A 14,349-nucleotide genomic window follows, 5' to 3' on the forward strand; every position below is an offset into this window, starting at 1 on the left:
ATGACTCTGGTATTTTTTTTTTTATTGTCTTGTTAAGAATGTTTGACTCACCCCCCAGACAGCAAACGCGCTTTACACGTTGTTCTCTTTGAGTCTTAAGGATAAGTCTTACTGAGATTTGTTTCAAAAGAAAATTGTTCAAAGAAATGCACTGTAGGTTGTCAGTAGTTGTTAATGAGTGTGATGATGTGTTGGCACTCCGTTTAGTGTGTCCGCCAACTTGTCCTAAATCCCCTGGGATAGACTGCACGTTCCTCATGACCTTGTGAGGATGGATGGATGGATGGATGGATGGTGGAGCCAATAACTAGCATTTTTTTTTTCAAATTGTCATTTGTTTTATTAAATCTATTGGTATCAATAAGACTCTTTGGTGCTAATTTCATGAAGTGAAAAGGTTCTTCACTCCCACTCACGTCCACTCCTGAAGGAAATCCTCTGGCAGTTATGTTGCTTGTCCTATAAAGAGAAATAAAATGTAAGTAAATTCACTGCATCGCTGCAAAGTGAGTTCTGGTGTGAACATCACTGTGGCAAAGAGTTCTCTCAGAGACACGGATTGCACATCACTATCAAAAAAGAGTCAAATCAGAAGTGTGTAGAAGTGTGTAAAAGAGCCTGATCAAAATTCCTTTTCTGACACTTCTGAAGTCGATGGAGCTGAAAAACGTCCCAGACGCCGCTTTAGTCTAGAGCTATAAGAATTTTTCTCTCTTGCTCTTGGTTTCATCCTAACTGCCAGTTCGTCCACACGAGCACATGTATGTGTATGAATATGTATATATACAAATATATATTACACAATATATGTAAGAATGTCTACAGTATATATACAAATATATATTACACTGCTCAATATATATATACACGTCCTCGAGTAGTGTAATAACACACAGGTTTGTTATTTTGGACCGCTTTATTTATGTTCAGATTTAACAGTGCAAACTAAAAAGCACTGAAGCTAGAAATGTAATTTGCAGCCTGTCTATGGCTGTTAATTGAAGTGCAGTTTGATTTGTTCTAAAATAAAACAGCCTGAAATCAGCAAAACTTTCTCCCGAAACTTTTTCTAATCTTAAAATGGACTTAAATCTATTAAAACTTGCCAAAAAATAAATAAAAAAATCACTGGTCGATTTGTAGAAAAAAAAATAAATAAATAAAAAGAAAAATAATAGTCATACAACCACTGAAAGAAATGTTGCACCACTTGGGATGTCATTATTAGTGAAAGGACCTTTGCACTGATCTATGTCTTACACCAGCATTGCCACACTTTATAAAAGAAAGTGTCTCCGCTGGGTCCTGACTGTGGGATCCAACACTATTAGAGATCACGCCATGTGGTCCTGACCTTTAAAACAAACCGAAAACGTCTCAAGTGGCTCTCCAGGTCCACCGATTTAGAAAGATCCAGGCTGTATAAAAAGCACCTGGCCTGCACAGCTCGGTACGGGCTTTTGGTTTCTCCAACACAGAGTTTGACTGCAGGGATGTGAAAGCTGGCTTTCCTTCAGGAGTCTTACTCAGCGCTAGCCACCAGGTGCAAAACTAAATCTGCATTTCACACATCTTTGCACATCCATAAATGAATGAGCCTGTGGGCAAAGCAAGGCAAGCTTTTAATATCAGAGTCACAACAGAGAAGCACTGCCAGGATGAAACACCGCCGGTCAGGTTTGCGAGAGGAAAGGGAAGAGGAATATGATGCTCCAGCACTGGCACTTCTGTCTCCTTCAGAAAGGGGGTGCTATTGAATCACTGCAGAGATTTGAGCGCTTTGTGTTTTGTGCAAGATGCATTATTATGGAAGTGGTGACTGACTTCAGTCTCTGTGGGTTCGGCTTTAAAAAGGTATTCTTCATCACGGGGTCTGAGCAAAAATGAGGATGTTTTAGCTCAAAGGGGAAAGAGTGACACACACACACACACACACACAAAGCTGTAACCGATCAGTGCACCAGATCATATTCACTCAACCGAGCCGCTCTTCATAATGGTGGAATAATTAGAAATGTCACACACATTCAAAAAACAGCCCGATTTCTATTGTCATACACAATTATTTAACACGACGCAACTCCAAATTGACGTGGAGAAGTTTGTAGGTGTTACTGACATGACACAGGTACATTTAATTCATTTTCTTTACTCCCACTCTGGATCCCTCTGAGACATTTCAGGAGAAACAAAGAGCAAGCTTTTCTGGTCTTGCAATGTCAAAACTCAGCGCTATGGCTAACACGTCCTCGGCTAGTTCAGAACTTTGAGCTGAATTAATGAGGGAGCCTCAGTGTTGCTGAACTGAGCGTTCAACACCAAATGGGAGACATGGGAAACTCTGTCTCCAGGGGATAGAAGCTTGGTCTAATTAGTCCCGTGTTTATATCTTTGTGTGATGCCAAGGACAGAAGAGTTATTATTAAACGCCAGCTCTCAGAGCGAGTTCGAAAAGACTAGTGAAGCTGGACCAAAAAAAAAAAAAAAAGAAGAAAAAAAAGAAGGGGGTTCCTCTTACTGAAAGAACATGGAGTCATTCCAGAAAGTCACTTCAGACCATAAAGCATCTTCTTTACAGATTCTAACCACGTCCTTCTTTCTCTCCTGAACATCAGCCAAAATAAAGCCTCACCTCTGTCAGTTTACGTATAGTGCCATCGCTTCTCTTCATCAATCAACGTTTTTCAGAATCCTTCAAGAATCAGGATCCGTGCAATGTGGAGGTTTAGTTAATAGCAATACTATAAGCACAAGCTTTCACAGCTCCAGAAAGTGCTGATTAGGACGTGCTCTGAAAAGCTTACCCTGATAACAAAGCACTGCTCAAAGGCTGACTCACATCGCTGTTAAGCTGCAAACTCTGCAGCTCCCACCATCCCAGCGCTTTAACAAAAACACCAGGGAGGGGGAAGCTGCTTGTGGTGGTGGTGGTGGTGAGGGGAGGACTTTTATCCTGAGGGGTTTCTCAGTGTCTTCTGCTCTCCTGCCTTATGTATATATTCCATCCTTCATGGAAAGAGTCTGTATGTTAAAAACTATTTGTGGTGGCATCTTCTACGGAAAGGTTTTGAGGTGTGTGCGTGTGTGTGTGTGTGTTTGTGTGTTACCTCATTACCTTTTATTAATTCACAGTGGAGAGGCGTTTGCTCCGTACACATGGCCTGAGCAGATGGAGGGGGTTGATGAGGACAAATCAGCCTCGCTTTCCTCAGGAGAGGAGGGAAAAAAATAAATTGCACATTGCAGGTGAATTCTGGCACTGGTGGTTTAAGACCCAGCTCACACCAGATCCTGTTAACAAGCGCGCACACACACACACACACACACACACACACACACACACACACACACACACACACACACACACACACACACACACACACACAGAGGCACTACAGAATTGTTAATTGGCCTTCATAGTGGCCTGCTTATTAAAACACACAACATTACATAACACCTTCTGCAACCAGTGAGTCTGTGTGAGCTAGAAAAGATAACAACTGCCCTAATATGCCAAGGAAAATGAAGCAGGGCAAATAAACGGGCGAAGGCGTGTAACTTTCTCGCTCCTTAAAGCAAGAAAGTAGGAAACGCTCCTCATCTGCATAAAGAGCTTGGAGGATTCTTCTGAGTTGTTGTGTTCTTCTTTTTTATTTAAAAATAGTAAGTTATTCAAACATTTACAGGATATGTGAACAAAAACTGCTGTCAGCAACCTATACAGAAGGAAAAAAAAAGAAGGAAAGAAAGAAAGAAAGATATTTGCTCTATGTCTCTTTTTCTTTAAAAAACGAACAAAAAGAAAAAAAACAAAGTTGATGTAAATCATTTTGTCCATCTTGTCGATAAACCCTCAGCAGGTCGGTGCTGTTTTATCTCTGTGTCTCACTCCAGTCCTTCAGAATGTTAGCAACACACACACACACACACACAAACAAGTCTGTGCTTGAACACTGTAGAACATTCACACACCAGAGCCCAGGACTCCACACTTCCTGTCCCAACTGAATCAAAGTGTCCAAGCCTCAGTGACCCGATGGCAGCTAATCAGAAGGACTCACTCCTATCTGTGGGCCTTAAAAAAATAAATAATAAAAAAGCCCTGGGTGTGCCAGTCTTTGGGGTTTAAACGTTCAGAGGCAGGAGGCAGGAAGCAAGACTCTACGCCGTCTTGATGCCTTCAAATCCGCAGAACTTCCAGCGCTTCTCCAGACTGGCACCCACACCCGTCAGCTCCTGCTTAAAGGTGTAGGGAAGTCGGCCCAGCAGCGTCTCAACCTCCGTCGTGCTGATCTGGAATTAAAAAAACAAACATATATTTAGAGCTTAAAGCATTAAAGAGTTTGTTGTTTTTTTTTTACCTCAGACTCTTATAGAAACTGTAGAGACATGAAACTCTCTGAGTAGTGAGTAAAGAGCAGAAAGGTGGTTATGATGCAGATCTTGGGGCACGTGTTCATTCATGCCAAATAAAAGTCCTATTACTGCAAAATATTTTCAGGTATTCTTCAGTTGCTTGCTTAAATTGAGCTCTAAAACAAGGATCCTGAGATTTGACCCATTTTTCGGAGGGAAAATCTGCGACAGATTGATGTCGCAAACCAAAAATACGGATTAGTCAGATTTGAGTAAAAGACGGATGGATCGTCTCTCGCGTAACGTTTATATGTATAAACAGCATATCCATGTGTGCATGACTTCCTTGATATTCCTTTCAATTCAGTGTGTTTTGTATCATGCTTTTAACAACACACATTGTCTTGACTTTGAGATCAAGAAATCAACAACTGCGCCAAACATCCCTTAAAACTGCATTTCAAGTAAACATATTATTATTATTATTATTATTATTATTATTATTATTATTATTATTATTATTATTATTATTAGTGGTATTATAATAATAATAATAATAATAATAATTATTATTATTATTATTAATATTATTATTATAGTACATGAAGCCATATGGAATTTTGCCTTTCTGTCTCACGTACACTACAGATGCAGTAAATATAAAAGGGGGTGGTTGGGGGGCAGGGTCAAAAAATCACTGGTGTATGTCCTGCTGGAGTAGTGCAGCTGTTTCTGCTCAAAACATGTTCATAGATACATAGATGTAAAGATACATAGCCGTGTGTGTGTGTGTGTGTGCGTGTGTGTGTGTGTGCGTGTGTGTGTGCGTGTGTGCGTGCGAGTGTGTGTGTGTGAGAGAGAGAGAGAGAGAGAGAGAGAGAGAGAGAGCAAAATAGAGAAAGAGAGCAGGATAGAGAGAGAGAGAGAGAGAGAGAGAGAGAGAGAGAGAGAGAGAGAGAGAGAGAGAGAGAGAGAGAGAGAGAGAAAAACTGTGAAAGAGGTTGAAGAAGGGACAGGGAGATTTGACAACAGCCACAGTGACACTACACTCTGTAAAGCTTTTGCTTCCATTACGATAAGTAGGACAGCCATTGACTGAAAAAGGAGAAGAACTGAAAAGAGACAAAGGCAGAAAAAAATCTCATGTAATTGTGTGTGTGTGTGTGTGTGTGTGTGTGTGTGTGTGTGTGTGTAGCACAGCATGATTGCTCTGCCCACTCCAGGTGCTCCATATGTCTAGTGGGTCGCTTATTTACGCTGCAGAGCATTAGGATGCAGTGGAGATGAGCAATAAACAATTCACTCTGTGTAGAGTGTGTGTAGGAAGAGTGGAAAGCAGGTATATAGTGTCGACTCCGCTCACTTGGAGCTCTGAAAAGGAGTTTGAATATAATGTAACTGAGGTGCTGAGTAGAGAGATATCTTATTGGTTCTTGAAGTGGCTAGCTCATTGGCTTAAACTCACATCTCCTGCTTCTTGCCGTCTCTTAGTCATCTCTCAGACAGTACAGCAATCAGCACGCTCACTCAACACCGGCACTGTACAAGTCAAAAACCAAACCCTGAAGGACGACTCGGGCTTTCACTGGTATACTGTGTGTACGCTATGGCTAAATCCTCCTGAGCGTATTTCACAAATCCACAGATATTTCAAATAACTATATATTTCAAATAACTATATAAGACAAAAATAACCAAAATATCACAAAAAAAAAAAAATAATTCACAAAGCTTTCTGTTCAGTTAAAAAAAGTACTGACCCTCACCAAGCACTGAAACATGAACACAAACAATAACAATGTTTCTAACGACATCATTTTAAAAAGGTTTTTTTTAATGATTATGTGGAGCATCTGCCATACAAGTCCCTGTGAATTAGTTGTTACTATAGAAACCGTCTCGTGTAACGGGGGTGAAGACTGATGCAGTTGCAGGTAAACAGGCTTTACAGAGACAAAGGTAAATAAATCCAATACGAGAAGTTCAAAGTCACAAACAGGCTAAAGTCAGACGATGAGTCAGACTGAGTCAGGGCTACAAGTGAACAGTCAACTAGCAGCAGGGTCACAGCAGGATAACACACAAAGATAGCAGACTTATAACGCAATACTGAGAGGAAGCTTTGTAAGAAATGAACCTTGATGACTGAAAGCAATAGTGTGCACGTGTGTGTGTGTGTGTGTGTGTTTGAAAGAATTTTAGTGACTGAAAGCAGTGGAGTGTGTGTCAGTGTGTTTGTTTGAGAGAATCTTAGTGACTGAAAGCAATGAAGTGTGTGTGTTTGTGTGTGTTTGTGTGTGTGTTTGAGAGAATCTTAGTGACTGAAAGCAGTGAAGTGTGTGTGTGTGTGTTTGAGAGAACTTGGTGACTGAAAGCAGTGGAGTTTGTGTGCTTGTGTGTGTGTGTCAGTGTATGTGTCAGTGTGTGTGTTTGTGTGTGTTTGAGAGAACTTGGTGACTGAAGGCAGTGGAGTGTGTGTGTGTATAAGTGTGTGTGTGTCAGTGTGTGTGTCTGAGAGAGCTTGGTGACTGAAAGCAGTGGAGTGTGTGTGCTTGTGTGTGTGTGTGCGTGTGTGAATCCTGGTGACTGAAAACAGTGCAGTGTGAGTGTGTGTGTGTTTATATGTGCATGCTTGTGTATGTGTGTGTGTTCTGGAGAGTGTATTGTGAAGCAGCTATATTACGGTGAAGTATTCCGTCACTTAAACACAGAAGCAGCGTTTGTAAGTGCAGACTTTAGTTTAGTGTGTAAAGTGTAAACAGAACAAACACACAGTGAAACCGAAACACAAACCCAAAGATAAAGTGCTTTAATGTTTACTAATAAATTTGCGAATGAATGAATTAATCTGTTAATCGTTCTAAATTTCAGTCAATTCATTAAACGTGAACAAGAACCTTATCTCATTTCTAGCTATTGGAGTATATACAGTATTACCTCAGGATCTGTTGAGCTTTATATAATGTTTGATAATGATTTATTAATGAAAGTGGAGTAATGCAGGGGTTGATGGGTAATTTAGTCAAGTGACGATTTCAGCATAACCATAACAAACTACGATCTAATGTTAATTCAATTCACATCCAGCTAAATCTACCTTCTAATACCAGAAATCTGGATCTGCTCATAGCTTCTGACCTTTCAAGTAGCTTTTAATGATTTGAACATCAACCCTGACAAATCACTGTGTTACCGACTTAAACACCACCATGTATGATGAGATCCAGCTGTTTAGCTCCGTCACACAACCGTTAAAACACTTTATTCAGCTAAAGATTGGTGTAAAAGGAAAGCGATGCAATGTGTAGTGGTGTAAACAGAATACGATATGATTTTAATTCTTAATTCTATGATTAGGTTTGTAACAACTTGCCTAAACCTACTGTTTAATCATGAATGGTTGTTGATGATGATGATGATGATGATATAGAGAAGGATCATTTTAAGCATCACGCTTATCACCAGAGCAGATCACCTTGCTAGCCTGTTTACACAACAGGTAAAAAAAGAATCTGATTTATTATTATTATTTTTTTACACACCTTTTTCAAATTTCCACCCAAGGGGAAATTTGGTGTCACAACAGCCACGACACGAGAGCAACAGGTACGACTCACAAATATACAACAAGTAAGAAGTAATGAATATATATTTACATAAATGTAAGTGAAACAAATTTCTGTATAGATTCACTGTAGGTAAAATATTATAGATCGGCTGCATGTGAGAAACGAGTGCGTGTGTGTGCGTAAGATAAATGTACTGTGATTATAATTAAAATCATAATTAAAGTGGCTGTGTGTACAGGTTGTGCAGTCATGATGTAAAAAATAATAATAATCCTAATCAATAGGAATCAAATCAGTTAATGATTGTTGCCTTGATTCATTTTTACAGTTGCCTTTTAAATCGATGCCTCCAATACAAATCCTCCAGTGTCTTGTGTTCCTTGTGTCTTGTGTTCTTTTACAAGATTAAAAACAAAAGCCACCAGTTGATGCTAATTGCAGTACCTTGGTGTCCAGACGCTGTAAATAGGAGCAGATGTACTCGATGCTGGCCCCGAACGGATGCACGTGGAGGAACGTCGAGATGATTCCTGCAGAAAGAAACCAAACATGCTGAGCTCAGATAAAACGATGCATTGTGACATTCATGCACAGAATATATCTCACTGAAAAGAATACGAATGAAAAGATGAGTAACCATGTCGAATATCTGGTCGTTGTGTCACGCTGTGATTCATTCGAACAGCACAGAGAACTTCTCCACCATGGGAGAACACAACACTTTATTCAACAGGCCGTGCAGCGCGCTACACAACGAGCATCTGGGTCACATCCAAAGCTGGAGCAATAAAATGCAGCTATGTGTGAAATTTGAGCTGCGGTGGTGTTTGATGTCGTGTTGTTTAACACTATATAAAGGGGCGCAACATGGCTGCCAAAAGGACAGAGTGAAAAACGAAAGCCGGCTTATTCAAGAGATTATTTGAATATCAGAAATTATAGGAAGACGAGTAAGACAAGAGAAGCCGAGCAACGATGAAACAGATTTTCAGTTTTTTTTTTGTTTTTTTTTGTTTTTTTTTAATGCAGTTAATCTCTTTTCCTGTCCTGCAGATAAAAACAAGACCCTATTTACAAGCAGTTCTCATATGGAAAAGAAATATATTTAAAAACTATTTTTTGTTTTCCATCACAAAACCATTTTAAAGAATGTGTTATAAAAGACAAAGTCAAACAGTGTCGGGGGGATGTGTAAACTGTACAACAGGCAATGCCTGAGAGGCTAAAACAACGGTCAAAACTGGGCAATCAATACAGTGAACAAAGGCTTGGTGTTGTCAGATACACAGTGTAAACTGAACAAATACTTCACAAAGTCATTTTAAACAGTCCGTGTATGTGGCCCTGGTGTGTTCAATCAGAAACGGGGTGACCGAACAGGGAGTGTGTGTGTGTTTGTGTGTATGTTGTGTGTGTGTTTTGGGGAGTGTAGTATGGGGTAGTCATGATCGTTTGCTTTGAATTATAGTTTGTGTCTAATGGTGATGTGACAAAATTAAATAGCTAAATAGATAATAGCTTCAAGAAAACATATATTTTGACATACAATATATAAATCGGGTATTAACTGTATATATATGAACATTGATATTGCATATGAACAACCAAAGCAAGGTTGTTCATGTGCATGTGCAATTATATCAGTACAAATGTACCTGTACATTTACCCAAGAAGAATTAATTTGTATTTCATTTTAAATTTGAATTGATCCCTAATGAGCAAGCCAGAGGTGACGATGGGAAGGAAACGTCCTGAAACGATGTGAGGGGAAAAGCTTGAGAGGATCCAAGTTTAAAAGGGAACCTCATCGTCCTCTCAAGTAAAGTCAAGTCAAGAAGCTTTATATTATCATTTTAACCATATATAGCTGACGCAGTACATAGTGAAATAAAACAACGTTTCTCCAGGACCACAGTGCTACATAAAACAACACAGAGCTTTAAGACTTAAAGGAAGTTGATCACCTATAGTGCGTTGTGTGCAGTCTAAACAGTGCAAGGAAAAAGACAGTGCAGACAGACAATACAAAACACTACAGGAAAGATACACAAAATACAAAACAGCACCAACCATATTATACAGTAGAATGTGCAAAAGTATAGGAATCTGAACAAAGAAAGTTCAAGTAAACATATATACACAAGCAGCAGTTGGATGAGGCATGCAAACAGTTTAATATGGTGGTGCTGTAGACATGGATGTATATAGAATGAGTGTTTGGGTGTGCTTTTGAGTTTGGTACAGTTTGGTACAGTTCACCCAGTTGAGCAGGAGTGTGTGTGTGTTCTGTACAGTTCAGTTCTGGTTGTTGAGGAGTCTGATTGGTGACAATCTGGGTGACGGAGTGATTTTAAATTTTCCTTTTTACCCCTTCTATAATGGTGTACTATATGGTCACAAAGTGCAATTTATATTTACGGCATTTGGCAGATGTCCTAATCCAGAGCGACTGACAATTTTATCTAATTTTTATTTAAAAAAAGAGCAATTGAGAGTTAGGGGCCTTGCTCAGGGGCCCAGCATTTGCAAGCTTAACGGACCTGGGATACGAGCTCGCAACCTTCCAATTAGTAGTCCAACACTTTAAACACTAGACTACCACATCCCCACCGAAGTGCAAAACTGTTGGTATCAATTGCCATCCAAGCCGTCTTCACGGTTTCTAAGTGCTACTATCAACACAGCAATCTCATGTATGTCTAGGGTATGAAAAAATAAAAAACACACACAATATGGACTCCTGAATGCTAGTAAATGATGAAAAATGTCATACCAATTTATACTACAATTCCGTTTTATAATTACACGTTTCATGACAACCAAAGACAGCACCTTAATTAAGAGTCGAAGGGAAATTAAAAACGTCACACCCAATTAAAATGTTTGAAGAAGCAACTGTTAACTGTCACAGAACAACAAATACATGGAACAGCAAAGAAATCTGGTTTTCAAAGTGTTGTACTGTAACACTGGTACAGCAATCAGATTTCAATCTGGCTTACAGATGCTTTAGACGTTAAGTGTAAATGCATGTGGTTAAAATCTTAAAGGGATTTAAACAGGATCTGGTTTAACAGTCTGCTGAATAGATGAATGTTTCACATCGCAAATCCTTTCACTCAGCATTTTCCTTGCAGCCTTATAATTTCATATGGCTGTAAATGTAAAAGCAATGGTAGAAAAATGAAAAAATAAAATACTTTCAGGTTCAGGGTTTATAAGCTTGGTATAAATAAATAAATAAATAAATAAATAAATAAATAAATAAATAAATAGATAAATAAAAGGTTGGCTAGGCCACAGTAATTTGCTTCGAGTTTATTAGCTTATTTAAATCAGGATACCGAAAGAGTACAAAGATTTAACGATACTAAACAGGAGGAGATAAGACTTTAAATGTAACAAAGACATATGTAGAAGAAAGAACAAACGCAAGTCGTGCTCGTCTGTGCTCAGGATCGCAACACATGCAGAGAGCCGAGAAGTTCTGATTCGTCATAACAAGGCATAACTCCATCCACAGACATCTTTCATCAACTAAATCAATATCAGCTGCTCTTGTTTTTCTGGGATTGGGGGAAGCTTGGCTGAACCTCTCTCAAGCCCTGACTTTGCCTCTGCCTCTTCAGCTGCCAAAATAGCAAGAAAACCTTAATTGCTATTTGGATGCCTAATAATCCTAATAATCCAACAACTTAGGTTTCACATGTGAAAATTAGACATAACACAAGCTTGTTCCCAGAGGAAAAGTTGTAGTGCAGTGGGTCTGAAATCTCCACAGCCCCTGGAGTCAAGGACTAAAAAATGAGCACTTTTAAGAGCTGGTAAGAAGCATGTAGGTACTGTATCTGTAAAAGAGCCAGACATGTATGCTCTGTGATGACAAGATGGCCATCAAGATCACCCTGGAGACAGAACATCACACAGTAGCTGGGGGTCACGTCTCTTGAGCGAAGTGTATAGATGCAGCATGGCCAATATTCCATTCAACACTAATGAACGGTGGAGGTGGTCTATAACCTATACGTTTACTCATTACAACACGCTTTCATATTTATAGTTATAAATCCAATTGATACGCAACTCACACACTTCGAGTGTCGAGATGACGAGCTAAACGCTCGTTCACATCAGCATTAGCAGCGAGTGAACGCGCCGAGCAAAAGCAAATCAATCTCAATAATAATTTGCCGCACTTTTGGTTTTTCTGTTCCGCCGACGTCAGAAAACAAGCGTGACGAAGAGCTGATGCATGGGTAAAATTAGTGAATTAATCTGGCTGTAAAATATGAAATATATTCAGTGTTTGAGCAATTTTCAAAGAACTTACACCTTTAACTGTGAGCAGCAATTTGTCTTAAGCACAAATTACTTTCTATTAGTCATAAAGTGCTACATAAGCTGCAGGAGTCATTATTTCATGTGACATGTAGAGCACTAACACAGGCAATAGGGAGCTATTTGGGATTGAGTGTTGGCTTAGGGACCTACAATCCCAGATCAATTAGGCAAAAAATTCCAAATGTGACAGTGGACAAGGTCAAAGATTTAACTCCAGGTAAAGTGAGACGAACAAACTAAACTTTGGTTTAAGAAGTTAAGACTCTTATTAAGAGTTAAGACAAATGCAGCATTTAAGGTAAGGTACCAAATTAAGTTTATAAATACATTATATATTTATTCATTTCAATATATTTCTATAGCGCTTTAAACAACTGACATTGACTCAAAGCAGCTTTACAGAAGCATAGAAACAGACCTGCAGTACAAGCTGTCTCCATTCAAACCTCCGTGTTATCCATCACTACTAACATGATAAGGATCTTCCGTGACATACAGCAGCAGATGATCAGTTTATCGCACTGTTGTGCACTCCGCACTGGAGACACTACATCCGTGATCTTCGTCTATATTCTTTCTGAAATATGGTGATTTAATCAGCTCACAGGAGCTAATGCATAGCTGCATGACACAAGTTTCAAACTTTAGCCAGAGTTATCAGGGACTAAAGTGAATGTGGCATGAAGCATCACGCTTGGTAGAAACCACAGTGTGAGCCTGAGAACTCCGTCATTACCTGTAGTGAAACAAGGTGGTGGAAGCATTATATTGAGAGCTACACTGAAGCAATATTATGTTATGTTTTGCAGCGATTCATGAGATATATTCCCAATTAAAGTCGTTTCGGATCCAGGTTGTAGTGCAGAAGTTCATCATATTTAAATCATATTTAAATACAACAAAGTATACAAAGCACAAAATCTCTGCCAGGAAAGTTTATATTTTTTAGTCTTGTTAACCTATTGTTGTATGTTCCATTCGATTACTCGTACCTCAAAAGGAAGTTATACAATTCGATGAACCTAATATGCAATGAGGAGTAACAGTCTTCACCTCCAGTTCCCTGGAGCTTCGTCTGGTTAATGGCTTTGCTACAGAAGATTTCTCTGTGAAAACCTATACAGAATTTGATAAAGGTTTTTCTCAGCTGTTCACTGCTCTAGAGGATCATCTTTATTCCATTTTCTAGAGGACAGGAGGGAAATAAAGAGAGAAATAATGGGGGAGGAGAGAGGTAGATGGTGTGTGTGTGTGTGTGTGTGTGTGAGAGAGAGAGAAAGAGAGAGAGAGAGAGAGAGAGAGAGAGAGAGAGAGAGAGAGAGAGAGAATGGTGACTCCTCATGTGGAATGAGTTAAATTGGTGAGCGGGAAATGGCTTTCTTTCTCCCTCATACTTACTGCAATTCATCACCAAAAAAGACGTCAGCTAAAATGAGTTTGACAGACCATGGAGAGAGAGAGAGAGAGAGAGAGAGAGAGAGAGAGAGAGAGAGAGAGAGAGAGAGAGAGAGAGAGAGAGAGAGAGAGAGAGAGACAGAGATCTGAACGCTCTGTGTGCTTATAAAGAGGATCATGCAGGAACAGACCATTAGCTCTTTTAACCAGCTCATCAACACGACGGCTCTCTACGTCTGTCTTCTTTCCACATCTACAAAGCCCTGTTAAACTCTGCTCTGCCCTTTAACACTGCATCCAGAGAAATAAAACAAAATGAAACACAGCAGACCTGATGTCTGATTGGTCTGATGTCTGATTGGTCTGATGTCTGATTGGCCTCAGCTCTAGAAGGTGAAGTATTATTATACAGTACCTTCTGGCTGAGAGACAGAAACACAAAAATATCATGTCCTTTTGTACTGTAAGGTCAGATCTGGGTGAATTCTTCTGCTGCCTTTATAACTGCTATTACTACTGCTATTACTATTACTGCTACTGCTACTGCTACTACTGCTACTACTACTACTACTATTACAGGTACTACTACTACTTCTGCTACTTCTACTAGATGTACTACTACTACTGTTACAGCTATTACTGCTACTGCTACTACTGCTACTATTACCGCTACTACTACTGCTAATG

The 14,349-nt window shown here is 39.4% G+C and overlaps 1 protein-coding gene across 9 annotated transcripts in view; it reads right to left on the reverse strand.

Moving 5' to 3' along the window:
• Positions 1 to 3,632: 3,632 nt before the first annotated feature.
• The window catches only part of enox2 (ecto-NOX disulfide-thiol exchanger 2), a 247,092-nt gene continuing 236,375 nt past the window's right edge, over positions 3,633 to 14,349 (reverse strand). For all 9 annotated transcript variants that reach the window (XM_060887123.1, XM_060887126.1, XM_060887130.1 and 6 more), the window contains 2 exons: positions 8,370 to 8,455; positions 3,633 to 4,293 (listed from right to left, as the gene is read on the reverse strand). In XM_060887123.1, the coding sequence (XP_060743106.1) occupies positions 4,162 to 4,293; positions 8,370 to 8,455 (218 nt within the window). In that variant the 3' untranslated portion in view covers positions 3,633 to 4,161. The remainder of the gene's footprint in view (positions 4,294 to 8,369; positions 8,456 to 14,349) is intronic.

Source organism: Tachysurus vachellii, chromosome 14, assembly GCF_030014155.1.
Source record: "Tachysurus vachellii isolate PV-2020 chromosome 14, HZAU_Pvac_v1, whole genome shotgun sequence".
In the NCBI taxonomy this organism is placed as follows: domain Eukaryota; kingdom Metazoa; phylum Chordata; class Actinopteri; order Siluriformes; family Bagridae; genus Tachysurus; species Tachysurus vachellii.